Source organism: Ochotona curzoniae, unplaced genomic scaffold (genome assembly GCF_017591425.1).
Source record: "Ochotona curzoniae isolate NIBS_2020 unplaced genomic scaffold, NIBS_Ocur_1.0 contig_2210, whole genome shotgun sequence".
Taxonomy (NCBI): domain Eukaryota; kingdom Metazoa; phylum Chordata; class Mammalia; order Lagomorpha; family Ochotonidae; genus Ochotona; species Ochotona curzoniae.
This window is the reverse complement of record NW_024465369.1, coordinates 47,667,809-47,682,564: the sequence shown is the minus strand read 5'-3', so window position 1 is coordinate 47,682,564 and position 14,756 is coordinate 47,667,809. Positions and strand designations below refer to the sequence as shown.

At 44.4% G+C, this 14,756-nt stretch overlaps 1 protein-coding gene across 2 annotated transcripts in view; it reads right to left on the bottom strand.

Moving 5' to 3' along the window:
• Positions 1–14,756, bottom strand: part of MFSD6 (major facilitator superfamily domain containing 6) — a 69,070-nt gene that overhangs the window by 36,919 nt on the left and 17,395 nt on the right. Inside the window, exon 2 of one of the 2 annotated variants that reach the window (XM_040971867.1) lies at positions 6,453–8,054. In XM_040971867.1, the coding sequence (XP_040827801.1) occupies positions 6,453–8,002 (1,550 nt within the window). In that variant the 5' untranslated portion in view covers positions 8,003–8,054. Of the gene's footprint in view, positions 1–2,017; positions 3,731–6,452; positions 8,055–14,756 lie in introns of those variants that run through there. The other variant, XM_040971869.1, reaches the window with a different exon arrangement.

Sequence of the window (14,756 nt, the reverse complement as noted above, 5' to 3'; positions counted from 1 at the left end):
GACCTGGGAAAGCAGAAGAGGATGGCCCAAAGTCTTGGGACCCTGCACCTACACACGAGACCCAGAAGAAGCTCCTGGCTCCTGGCTTCAGATAAGCTCAGCTCCACCCATTGCAGCCACTTGGGAAGTAAACCAGCAGATAGAGGATCTTTGTCTCTCCTCTCTGTAAGTTTGCCTTTCCAATAAAATAAAACAAAAAAAATTGTTAAAATGTGCATAAATGCATCAAATTGTATATCATTCTGAAACCTGCTCTCTCCCCATTCAACATATTTTTGGGTATCTTTCACACTGAGATATTTAACTCCATCTCTAATGACCCCATTTGACTGTGTCCATCCATGTAGCGATGGCTGCTTAGACTGCTTCTCTCTTCCACTATAAGAAAGCCACATCCTCAGGCGTGTCTTCCAGCATGTGTAAGAGTTCTCAAGGCAGCTATGTACCTCAGCATGTCATTTGGGGTCACAGAGAATGTTCACCTTGATTATTTCTGCACAGCACTAAGCTGGTCTCCACAGCGGTTGTTCAGGTAATGAACTTGCAAGACCACCTTTCCTCCTGCCGGGGCCTGTTACAAGGTGGCAGTCTGGGGCAGCTGGACTGTGGTGGGGGTGGGGAGTACTTGCAGTCTGGCAACAGAAGCCACAGTCCAAATGGTATCAGTCCTTCTCTATTTACCTCAATCAACCCACCTTCTGCAGGTGAAAGTGAAACCAAAAGTGGTAGCAGTTACTAAAAACTCTGGATTAATTTACACTGCCCTGCAGCAATGGTCTTTTGTTCTGAACTATGAATAGCTCCATTGTAAGTAATGTTGTTAATAATAAGTCAGCCTGTTAGCTATATATGGTAATATACTGCTCTCCAAAAGTGTTCTTTGCTAGAGGCTATACAAACCAAATTGTTCCCTTTCAACTCCTGAACATAAATTCTTATATTTTGGGGCCTCTACAGTTTACAATTTAATAATGAGAAAATACAATTTAAAACATCTAAGAGTATTTATGTATAAAAATGGATTCCAATACCAATAAAGATTAAAATGGAAAAGGAATAAAAAACTTGGAATTTACACACATTTCTAAATAAGGCTATAGGGCCTGGTGCCGTAGCCTAGCGGCCAAAGTCCTCGCCTTGAACACGCCGGGATCCCATATGGGCGCCAGTTCTAATCCCGGCACCCCGCTTCCCATCCAGCTCCCTGCTTGTGGCCTGGGAAGGCAGTAGAGGATAGCCCAAAGCCTTGGGACTCTGCACCTGGAGGAGGTTCGAGGTTCCTGGCTCCTGGCTCCTGATCGGCAGCACCGGTCATTGTGGTCACTTGGGGAGTGAATCATCAGACAGAAGATCTTCCTCTCTGTCACTCTCCTCGCTGTATATCTGACTTTGCAATAAAAATAAAAATAAATCTTTAAAAATAAATAAATAAATAAATAAGGCTATAACCACAATTATTTGGTATGCTGACTACTAGACACGGCAGCTTATAGTCAACAAGCCCCCACCCAGGAAGTGGATCTAAGTATTATATAAATATAATTTACTTCCTATTTAATTACTTATATGATAAGCAGATGGACAAAGAGGTCCCATCTGCTGTCTCACTCTCCAATTAATTGCAACGGCCAAAACTAAGCCAGCCCTGAAACTGGGGCCCTAGGTCTTTCACAAGGCTGGTAAGACCTAATCATCTAAACCATCAGCAGGGTTTTCTTAGCAATGTATTTTGATTTGGGGCTTGGCACAGTAGCCTAGTAGCAAAATCCTCATCTTGCATCTGCCAGGATCCCTCATGGGTGCCAGTTCATGTCCCAGCTACTCCACTTCCCACCCAGCTCCTTGCTTGTGACCTGGGAAAGCAGAAGAGGATGGCCCAAGACACACCCATGTGGGAGACCCAGAAGAAGCTCCAGGCTCCTGGTTTCGGATTCACTCAGCTCTTGGTTAGACATTTCTAACATCAGGTTGCCATCACTCCTCCCTCCCTACCCCGACCACGGGCCCCAGGACTCACCCAGGACCACAGTATTTCAGAAAAGTGCACTGGGAGATCTTCAGTCTCTAAATCCATCACCCCCCAAATGGTGCCCTGTTTTAAAATGAGAATCAATAGTCTTCTATAATGTTCTACACGGTTACCAGCTTTAAAGCCAGAGCACAAATGCCAAAAAAAACCCAGAACCAAGTATTTATTTCTTGTCTTAGCCCTGGGGTTGGGCAGACATGCAGGAAGCATTCATAAATGTGCAGCTACTGAAGGTTTCCCATCTTAGGTCTACCGGAAATCTCCTGCTCATAACCCAGCCTCATTTGAGTCTTTAGAAATAAAACATGCTCCTATCTCCTTCCTCCCAATTTTAGAAACACTGTGACATTGTCCAAACATTTCCTTTCCAGCCCTGATCCCAGTGAGCTACCGCAGCTGGAACTGTAGGGCTAAACATGATGACAGGCCTGGGCCAGGACACTCGGCCTAGGAGTTCAGGGAGCTGGGAAACGCCTAGCTCACACTGGCTTTTTTGTGGGTACTACAGAAACCCTCATCATCTCAAGACTCCTACAAAGTCTCTAATAATCCCAGGGATGATTAAAGTCAGACAAATGCACCAAGGCTAAACTCAGCCTGTGCTCAAGAAAACCAACCTCATCAGAGCAGGGCAGAGGCCTCTGGGAATAACAGAACGGCACAAAAGTAACTTGATTTTGGATAGTGCTATCACACACTCACTGTGTGGGTGCAAGGCTTTCAACTTCAGTCACAAGGTTTGCAAATATTAAGTCATTAAGGAAACATATGACAACAAATCACCAGCTTTTACACCCATGCTACAAGATCTAAATGATAAAAAAAAAAAAAACCTTCATTTTCTAGTGCTAATTAACTTCAACTAGAACAGACTAAACTTTAAGAGGATGACTTTATGGGTCACAAGTACGAAATATTCTATAATACAATATGGATAGTACCCTTCCAATTTAATATTATGCTACTCTCTGGATAATCTATGATCATCAGATATGGAATACAAATTTTCAATGCAACCATGATGGTTTTAGAGGGACCATTATTTATTTGGATAGCACATTTTGATTTGACAGCATTAACGATCTATACACTTTTGATGTTGTATGTCACTTGTGTTTTGATCAAACTAAATGAGTCTTGTTGTTGAATGACATCATAGTCACAAGACTGATAAAATAATAACAAAAAGCAGCTCACTTCCAAATGTATGACAGTCACTGTTGTAAGCATCTGCTGTGTTTCATCTCCTTTAGTCTTCATTACAAACCTTGGGAGACAAGTACCAATAATAGTATCCCTATTTATGGATGACGAAGCAGAGATGCAGAAAGCTCTATAATTTGTCCAAGACCACATGGCTCCAAGCAGCAGAGCCAGGCTCTGACCAGGCAATTGGACTCTGAGCCCACGCATGTAATCACTGTGTGACACTGGATTGCCTATCCCAGTAAGGACAGGGAAGTACCTTACTCTGGAGGAAATGGCTATTTCCTTCAGTACTTTTCATCTTTCTTCCTCATTTTCCTGTGCTCTTAAAGTTCTTCTCTCCCTTACTTATATCTTCAATATGCTTACAGGCAGCAGGGGTGGGGGATTGGGAATCACTCAGAAAGCCAGAAACGGGCCGGGCATGATAGCACTTGTGGTTGAAGTCCTTGCCTTGCACATGCCAGGATCCCATATGGGCATCAGTTCTAGTCCCAGTGGCCCCGCTTCCCATCCAGCTCCCTGCTTGTGGCCTGGGAAAGCAGTTGAGATCAGTCCAAAGCTTTGGGACCCTGCACTCGGGTGGGAGACCTGGAAGAGTTCCTGGCTCCTGGCTTCAGGTGGGCTCAGCACTGGCCATTGTGGCCACTTGGGGTGTGGACCATCAGACAGAAGATCTTCCTCTCTGTCTCTCCTCCTTTCTGTATATCTGACTTTGCAATGAAAATAAATAAATATTTTTAAAAAAAGAAAGCCAGAAATAAGTCACCATAAATACCACAATAATAAGATATTCCATTACCCCATTAATAGGAGATATTCTCAAGCATCAGGGTAGTTACTTTACACAAAATAAAGCACTAACATTTCATTAAGATCAGAAGCTTGGAACACTCAGAGTCAATGCTAACTGATACTCTTCGTCTACTTCTCTTATTAAATCATGTGATTTCTTTGTCGATCTTATCCATGTTCATGGTTTTAGCAGGCTCAAATCTGTATCCTTTTAGCTCTCCACTAAGCTTCAGGCTTATAATCAGGCAACTGTCTTCCAAATATCCACATCCAGATGCTAAAGCTTCCACGTTAACAACCCTGACACTAAATCTTATGTCATTATACACATCCACACACACCCATTTCTACATGTCCACTCTGCCTTTCCTATTAGATTTAGTGAAACTCCCACACCGGAGCTGGAAATGAGGATTCTCTAACTCCTCACATGCAAACCATTCTACAATTTTACCATCCAATTACCTACCCTCAATTTCTGTTGCCACTGCTGCAGTTATGTCTGTATTACCTTTCATTTGGATTATTTCAAGAACTTTCTCAGTGGGCTCCTGGGCTCCTGGGCTCCTCAAAGTTACCTTCCAGATGGCAAATGAGAGTGATCATACTCTACTTTAAGCTTTGACTCCCGGATAAAGTCCAAGTTTCCAATCCCAGCATGCCCCTGGGCTTCAGCATCAGCTGTATTCTCCATCTTCTTCCCTTGAGGGTTCATCCCTGTATCCTAATAATCTTAGATCCTCTGGACCTAAATAACTGCTGAACTAAACACATATAAAAGTGCTATGGTTTCAATGTGCCCTCAAACGTTCCCTGGTAGAAAAGAAATCCCTAAATTCTTATATGTATGGTAGCTGGAGGTGGGACTTGTGGGAAAATAGATGAGAATTAGATGAGATTGTGGAAGCAAGGCACAAACTATGGCATTATTGACTATGTTAGAAAAGCAAGAGAAATCTGAGCTAGCACCCTTCTATGTTGTTCTTAAGATTTATCTAATTTATTTGAAAGGCAGAGTTACAGAGAGACAATATCTTTCTCCTGCTAGTTCACACTCCAAGTAGGCTCAGTGGCCAAGCTGGACCAAGCTGAAGCAAAGAGCTTCATCTGGGTCTCCCATGTGGGTGCAGGGTCCTAAGGACTTGGGCCATCTTCCACTGCTTTCCAAGTTGCATTAGCAAGCAGCTGAAGTGGAAATGGAGCAGCTGGGACTTGAACCGTTGCTTATGTAGGAGGCAGGCAGTGCACATGGCTATGAGAATTGCCTGGATAAGGTTAGAGGACATTCCACATTCTTAATAAGATAAAGTTATTTTCCAGAATAGCTGCACTGAACATGCCTCCGGGATTCTGCACATCTGGGAACCATCCACACAGAGGCTTACTTTGTTTAGAGAAAACAAAGGGGTCAAACATTTGAGACAGAGAAGGAATAGGGCATAGTCACCCAAAGCAAAACCAAACCAAACAAGAAAAAACATTCACAATTGTTTCAGGAAAAAGAATGATTCTAGGTTAATTTCCAATGAGAAAATACTCCCTCCAGTTTTTAAACCTTGTGATTCTCTATTTTTCCTTTTGATTTCTGACAGAAATATCAGGTTTAAAGATCACCACGTACACACAGTCACACACAGCTGCCTTCTCTTAGTTACAACAAGTTCCAAATCTAGGGACAGACATTTTTAGGAGACCAGAACGCTGAAGTACAGCTGGCTCCACATCTCAAAGTTAGCACTACAGCAGAAAGACCTACAAAGAATAATATGGAATGAGCTGCAGGTAAACATTAACACTCAGAAACATTATGACCTGGAAACAATAAGCATGTACAGAGCTTTACTTTTTTTGGAAAGGGTTCACAAGGGGAGAATCAAGTAAAGATTTCTAAATATCACATGTCTTTAGAGTAGACAAAAATGCAGAGACTTATGCTACAATCAGAAAGGAAAAAAAGAAAACTATGAAGGAATTTCTTCCATTTAGTCTAAGGAGGTTGAATGAAGGCTAAAAACAACAACAACAACCCACAATCTAATTCATCTACTGAAGTCCTCCTTCACTAATGCCTGGGACAGCTGGTCCATTAAGTCACATGGACTGATACAGTTCACTAAGTCGGTGCTCCCAAGCCTCAACATACACAGCTACACATGGCTAACTAGCCTCAAAATCTTGTCTGACAGGTGGAAAAAAACAGGCAGCCACTTTTTGTTTGAAATAATCCAACCATGTTCATGAATCCTTTCTCTTGCTTTTGTTTTAAGGAAAAAAGAGAAACCCTCATTCCCACTCCCAATCCTACCCAAACGCACACTGTAATATCCTTAACAAGATTCCCCATGTAAGGATAGGCGAGAGGAGCTGTACAAAGGTAGGGCTCACTTTCTAGATAGGATACTGATGCATATGCCTTTCTTACCTGATGTGGCCAATCAATTCAATGAGCTTGTGACTGAAAAAATAAGCAGTCAGTTCAGATACGTGACTCAGGACCGAACAGACTCCAAAGAGTGTTGTAGTTCCATTCAGATCTTCCAGATGCCAGTAGAGAAAGGTGAACACAAAGCCATATCCAAACCCCATAAACCACGCCACGAACAACACCGAGCCGTACTGCACGCTACAGAGCAGTCTGATCAAGTCCCAGAAGTTGAAGGTCTGCGAGGGGCTTGTGGAGGGCGGCGTCTCCTCCGAGGACTCTGCAGAGTTGTTTCTTTCCACCTGCGGGATCTCTACCTCCTTCCCCTTATCATTGCTTTGGAAGTGGTTGTAGCGGAACCGGAACTGAGTAGCAACAATCAAGGCCATGGTCATGAGAACACCAAAGACGATGAAGACAATCTGGTAGTTCCGGTACTCGGGGGGTTTACACCCTTTTCCATCGATGAGCACATCTATGTGGGTGTAATCAATCCCAATGCCCACAGACAGCATGGCCAAGCCCCAGCCCAGGGAGCCCCACATGCGCTGCAACCCATAGCGGTCTCTGTGCTTTCCCAGGTACTGGAGTGTCACTGTGTCCACAATCGTGACAGAAGAGGCACTGAAAAATTCACCTATTATGACAACTACCAGAATCACCAAGAATATAGCTTCAACTTCCTCCTGATCATACACAAGAATGACTTGGTCAGCAGGCAAAGATTTAGTGGTAGTGATAACAACAGTGGTTGTCTCTCTGGTTGCATTTCCTGGGGACGTAGGTGTTGCTGTGCTTGGGCTCAAGGTCAAGTCCACAGGGCGGAGAGTTGTTCCATATGTCTGGAGTTGCGGGACAGATGCACTGGTGTTTGAAGCTGTTGAATAGGTAACAGGGTCCGTGGTGTTCAGGCCTGTTTCGATTAGTGGCCAATCAGAAGGAAGCAGGTTCCTCTTATCACGTATTTTTGGTGATGTGGTGAGGAGGGAGGTACCAGAAGAATTTGTTGGCAGGATGGTAAACAGGTGACTTGAGTTGGTGGGAGGTGTTGTTGGGGCAATCTTTGGTACACATCTCAGGGTAGCAGGTTTCACAAACCCAATGCCCAGGTTGAATAAAACCCAACACAAAAGAGAAAACAGGAGAACAATCTTGCCTTTTTTAAAGCGATCTGCAACCACACCCCAAAAGGGTGCACTGCAGAACTCAATGAAGTATCGAATACCTACTAGCAGTCCACTCTGGCTGGGGGACATTCCCAGCTGTTTGTAATACACAGGCAAAAGGGGGTAGAGAGAGCCATAAGCAGAGTAAAAGAAAAAGTAGAAAACCTTGGAAATCAGAAGATCATTGTTCACTTTGACACAGTGTTTCTCTATCCAGTCTATTTCCTCCTCAGGCTGAGCAGGTGTGTCTGTGGAGGAGGGTGTTTCGTTGGAAGGTGGGTCTGGTTCCCTGGAAATGCCGTTAAATGGATCAGCAAGCACATACTTTCTCTTGTGCTCCTCTTCATCATCCGTTAAGATAGCAACTTTGTCATCTGCCGCCATGGCTTACCACCACCATCAGAACCTTTAAATCTTCAAGATTGTGATTGTTGATCTGTAAAGCAAAGTTGAAAAGATGGCTTAGGAAAAAAAAATCCTAACAGGTAAACAGAATTTCAACCTTCAGGAAACAGATATTTTACATTGCATCTAAAGTCATCACTGTGACAGAGAATTTGAACTGCTTATTGCTTGTAACCAATATTATAAACAGGCTTACCAAAAATAAATATTCCTGGTGGCCACTAACTTACATTTTCCAATGTCAGGTTTATAACTCGGGTTCTTATTCTTTTCACTGATTCCCAGGGGAAATGTACAAATGACATGAATCATGTCTAAACTAAGATATGGAGAGGGGAAGAAGAGAGGGAGAGGAGGGGGGAAGGAGAGGGGAAGAAGAAGGAGAAAAAGAAAGGGAGGGAGGGAAGGAGAGGAGAGGGAAGGGAGGAGAAGGAATGGAGAGGAGGAGAGGAAGGGGAGGAGAGGAAGGGGAGGAAAAGAGAGATGGAGGTGGAGTAGGGGACAGAAAACATGAGTGGTCTACCAGTTGTTCACGTTGCCCTAACTCAAACTGTCCAAACATTACTTTTCTATTCAGTGCAACTGGCCAAATAACTACAGATTTTCTCCCTGCACATAAGTTAAAACAGAGGCTCCCTAACCATAGAGTAGCAGTAGTGTGCAGAGCCTAGCAGTACCATGAGTGCACACATCTGGTCTGAATATACACATCTGGTCTTGAACCCTGACTCCCCCACCCACACCTCCCCTCTCACTTTCATGTTTAGGTTCCCAGAGGCTGCAAGACTTTCCTCCTTCAAGCAGGAAATAAGAAGGCCCCTCCCTGGAGAACCTGTCGACTTTGAAGCCTCCCTAAACAATTCTCCACAGGAGTTCAAAGCTATCAACCTTTCCACTAAACAGGAGTGGCTACCAGGGATTGTGTGGGGGGAAAAAATCAAGAGAAAAATACGAAACAAAAAGTCAGCAGAGACAAACCAGGAGCTGTGTAGGAAGAAAATATTTTTAGGTGTATTATTAATATGTCAGAACAGGGGGAAAACAATGCAACCATGAAACAAACAGGAGAGCTTCCAAGGAAAGAGGCTGCAGCAGATAACAGGCACGGATGCTCCAACGAAAGAGGTGGCTGTAAATCATAAGAACTACAGCATAAATGAACTATCAAGAGATGATATCAAAAAAAGATTTTAAAGCAACTTAACTTCATAGGGAAAAAAATCAACAATATGGCTACTTCTACTTTACACTATACATAAAAATCAAACCAAGATGGATTATGGAGTTTAAAATAATAAAAGTACACATTTTTCAGAAAATACAGAAATGTATCTTCAAGAACTAAAATATAAAATAATCTATCAAGCAGGACACAAATTCACTAAGCATGACAAACCAAATAACTGGACACATTAAGAACTTCAATTCACTAAAGTTTAACACTATAGACTGAATTGTTGAGTCAAAGGGTTGGAGAAACTATTCTGGTAAAGGTTTTATATACGTGTGACAAAAGAATGGCTCCAGATAAATAAAGGTTCTTTCTTAAAATTAACAGGAAAGGGATGGGCACCCATGCAGTGGTTAAAACCTCCCTTCAGAGGCAGAAAACACGGGGGTGCCTGGGTTCAAGCACTGGCTCTGTTTCCCATTCCAGCCGCCTGCTGATATACAGGCTAAAGGACTTAGGGCCTCACTAACCATGTGGGAGAACCAAATGATTTCCAACTCTGGGTTGGATCAGCCCTCGCTGCTGTGGGCATCTGGGGAGTAAAGCAGCATTTCTCTCTTTCAATCTCTCTCTCTCTCACAGACACACACACAGACACACATAATTAAATTTTTTAAATTTTTGGAAGACATCAGGAACCCTAAAAGGAAAAAATGAGCAAAAAACTTGAAAAGGCACTTCACAGATTGGCTTATACAAATGGAAGCTCTACCCAGTGAACTGGAAAGAAAAGGAAACAGAAGACAGCCAATCAAAAAGGAAGAAATGAACTACTCCTTTTATCAGTTGATGTGATTGTCTATATAGGAAATCTCAAGAAACCTACAACGACTTCCAGAACTAGTGAGTTCAGCAAGTACCCCAGGCTACAAGATAAACATACAACAAGTCATAAACATGGACACCAAAATTCAAAACATAACAGCAGGTGAGCATTTAACATAGCAGCTCAGACCACACTTTGGAAGCACTCACCTCATATCAGAGTACCTATGTTTAAATTTTGGCTCCATTCCCAATTCCAGTTTCCTGTTTATATACACACTGGTAAGCAGCAGGTGATGGTGCAAGAACTGGGGTCCACCACCCATAAGAGAGACCCAGACTGACTCTCTGGCTTTCGGCTTCAGCCCAGCCTAGCCCACCCTCATCAGCTGGAGGCATGAGGAGCGTAAACCAAGAAATATGCGATATCTCAGTATCTCTCTGTGTGCTTCTTTCTCTCTTCATCTCCATCCAAAGAAACTGAGTTAAAGATACGATCATTTACAAATGCTTCAAAAAAGAAATATTTAAGTATAAAAGAACCACACTCAGGACTATATGCCAAAAATCAAAAGATCCTCATGAAAAGACAAGATATAGAATAGGAAAAAAGCACGCAAACTACATATCTATGGAAGAATTAATTTCTGCAATTTAAAAAAAATCTGTTTAAAAGTACAACTAAAACAAATGATATGAGAAGGAATAAGAGTACTGATACTAAGTACACAAAAAGATGTCCAGGATTTATAACTATCAGGGAAATGCTAAATTAGCAATGAGATATCACTAAACACCTCTAAGAATATTTAAACCAGTGACGATAACAAATTCTAATAAGGATGTACAACTATAGGATTAGATACACATTGCTGGTGGGGACATAAAATGCCCAACCACTCCAGAAAACAGTTTGGCAGTTTCTTACAAAACTAAACATTTCAATGCCACATAACTCAGCAATCATACATCTGGGAATTTATCCCAGAGAAATGAAAACGTATTTTCTCATAAAAATCTATGGTTACAGCACTTTTATTGCTCAGAGTCAAAATTGGAAACCACCTAGATGCCCTTCAATGGACAAAAGATCAAACAAGCTGTAGTACAGCAATCCCATGGAAGATTCTGACATCATAAAATGGGACAAAAAAAATGTCTGACACGTTTAGTAACCTGGGTGAGCTCTAGAAAACAAAAAGAGTGAAAAAAAGCCAATCTGGAAAGATCACACAGGGTATGAATCCATTCAGAGATTCCTGAAATGACAAGAGCATTCAGAAGAAGAACAAGTAAGTGCCAGAGACTGGGGGGAGGGAAGTGGTGGCTATAAACCAGTGGTGAAAGGTGGTTAAGCTCAGAATCTCAGTGGTACCAATGTCAGCTGTGCATCCGTAGCATGGGGCAGGGGGACAGGGCAACGAGCGCAGATCCACATCCTTCTTGAGAATCCACAGACAACGTGAAGCTTAACAGAAAAAAAAGTTAATATGAGGTTACTTTTGAAGAACACAGGAACTAGACTTTAGGGTGCTGACAATATTTCTTTATCCGAGTATTTTACGAACATACTCTTGACTAAAAAGGCCAAACTGTCTCCTTCATCAACAACAACACAAATAAGGAACTTAAGGACTTAGAATATGAAGAAAAAAGAAAAAAAATGACAACTGGAAAAGCAAGTCAAGTGTAGGATCACTCCAGAAGTTAAACATTTAAAAAAAATAAAGAACTCCAAAAAGAGAAGAGAAAAAAAGGTTTAAAGAACAGTGCGTAACCTTAGAAATTTATTTGAAAGAGTGACAGGGCACTGGTGTAGCGGTGTACCCTTCACCTGCAGTGCCAGCATCCCATTCTGGTGTTGGTTCAAATCCTGGTTGCCCTACCTTAGATCTAGATCCCTGCTAATGCCCTAGAAAAGCAGTGGATGGTTCAAGGGCTTGGGCCCCTGCTCCCAAGTGGGAGAATCGGAACAAGCTCCTGGCTCCTGGCTTCAGAGCAGTTCAGCTCTGATGGCTGAGACCATTTGGAGAATGAACCAGCAGATGCAAGAGCTCTCACTCTGCCTCTCCTTCTGTGTATGTATAACAACTGCAAGTCAAATAAATCTTAAAGAAAATATGTTACAGACAGGGGGAGAGGGAGGAGAGGAAAAGGAGCAGTCGTGGGGAAAGAGCTCATGTATCTGCTTGTTTACTCCCCATACGGCCACAACAGCCAACAGTTGCCCAGGGTGAAACTACGAGCCAGGAGCTTCCTGTAACACCTTCTACTACCTTTCAGACGTGCATTAGCAGGGAGCTGGATTGGAAGTAGAGCAGCTGGGACAGGGACCGGCACATATAAGAGATGCCAGCATCACAGGCAGCAATTTTAGCTAAAATACTTTACAAATGAAATTTCTCAAAACATTAACCTCTCATGTATCCTTTGTCAGGTTGTACTCTGCCAAATCAAGGAGGCAAAGGGATATATCAACAGAGAATAAGACATGAGCTGCAGAAGTAGGAGACCTAACATGGGAGAAAGGTGACTGACTGGAAGTCCCAGGATGAGAGCTGCACACCAAATACAAAGGGCAGAGGCTCCGGGGGAAACTCCACCAGCTAGCTACATGACATTAGTAAGATCACCCACACCTGCGACTGCATCCTAAAAGGAAACTGAGACAACAAGCAATGAGAGCAGAGATGAATTAGGCACAGAGAAAGTAAACAAACACTACCAGAAAACAAAAGGCTGCACAAGATGGGGGATAGGCTGTCCTGAGCTGGGCCAGAGCCACCACCAGCATGCACAAGATCAGCGGCTGGGAACAGACCAGGTTGGGGAGTTAAGAGAATGTCACAACTGGGTTGTAGCTTCTACTGGTGAGCACAAAAGCCAGAATGGCGGGGGGTGGGGGGGGGACAGCAATCTGGGCTGGACATACCTGCAATGTCCCTCAGCATGGGTGTGGACTGGATCTGGTGTGCCAGACTAAGCTAGACTCCAGCACCCACTGGTGCTCATGAGAGCCAGGGTACGTGTAGGACAGGCTGGGCTAGATTTTGGCTCCCTCTGAACCACGTGAGCTGTGTCTGGGCGTGGACCAGGTGTGACTGAGCTGTAGCAAACAACAGGAAGAACCGGAATGGGCGTGGGCCGGTTGGCAAGGCCATTGTTCCTGCCAAGACAGGAGGTGGACTATGTCAGGCTGGGCCTAGGATCCACCTGTGTGCCCACGATCTGTCACTGGGAGGAAATCTGACACAGAAGCTTGAGGTACTCCTCTGTAAGGACACAATTTCTGCAAGCGAGCACAAGAACAAAGTCATGAGGCAGCCCAGACCAGCCCTGTTACAGCACCCGCTGGTATAAATGTGGGTAGGGATTGGGAGCGGGCCAGGCTGGGCCATTTCATAACACCTACTGGCAGATTTGAGAACAAGGCAGGGTGCAGGACAGGCCACAACACTAGCCAGTTCATATTAGGGTCAGGGCTTGGGGCTGGCTGGGCACCAGCCAGATGCAGCACGCACCAGCATGAGCTGGAACTGAGGGCAGACTGGCCCAGGCCAGGCTGCAGCACCGGTCGGCAAATACCAAGGTGAGACAGGCCATACCAGACTGGGCCACTGCACCCACCAGCACACCCAAGACCTGGGAGAAGGGGTAGTACAAGCCCAATAGGGGGCAGCACAGGCTCCCCTGCTGGGCCACTGCTCCCAATGGTGAACATGAGAATTGGGACCAAGGGTAGAGCAGGCCGGGCAGGGCTACACCACATATTGGCCTGCATGTGAACTAGGTTAGGGAGAGAGCCAGGTTGGGCTAACCAAGTATATCCACTGGTGCATGCATGAGCCAAAATAAGTGCAGGCTAGTTGGGCTTTGCCACAGCATCACCTGACAAATGCTGAGACGGGGGTAAGTCCTGTCAAGCTAGAACTCAGAATCACCTGGAAAGTGCAAGATCCAGGGCTGGGAATGGGCCTAGTAGGGAAACCATGGGCATCTCTCTGATGGGTTGCAACTCCCACTGGTGAACATGAGAACCAGTGCTGGGCGTGAGCCTGGCTAGACAGGCAACGACACCCACTGGCCTGAATGTGAGCTGGAGAGTGGGTCGGCTGGGTTGAGCTAGGCTTCAAAGCCCGCTGGCGCATACGGGAGCTGAATGGGATGTGGGACAGACTGGACCAATCTGTTGTACACACTGGCAAGCACAGGAACATGGCTGGGAGTGGGTCTAGTGGGGGGTTTTTGGGGGGCTGCTCCAATTAGACTGCTGCTCCTGCTGATGTATGTAAGGATCACGTGTGCGGTGGGCAGGGTTGGGCTGGGCCATAGCATTCACTGGTTTATGTAAGAGATGAGGCTGGAAACAGAACTGACCCAACAATTGCAACTATCAGTGTGTGCATAGGCTGATGTGGGTGATGAACTAAGATGGACCCTGTATTGGCAAGTACACACGAGTCAGGTCTGGAATCACCTCAAAGTTTCTTTGGGGATCCCTCCAACTGAACCACCAGTCTCAGAATTCCAACCATGGAGAGAATCACAGGATCTGTGGTCTGACTGTGGAGTGCATGTGTCAGAACTGGGCCTCCTCAGTTGCTAAGACAAAACAGTGGATGGCATACTCAGATGCACATGGAGGATGTGGTAGTCCATTAGGGCCTGCAGAGGATATCTGGTACCATAGCAAAGAAAGGAGGACAGCACAAATTGGACAACTACCACAGCCAAATG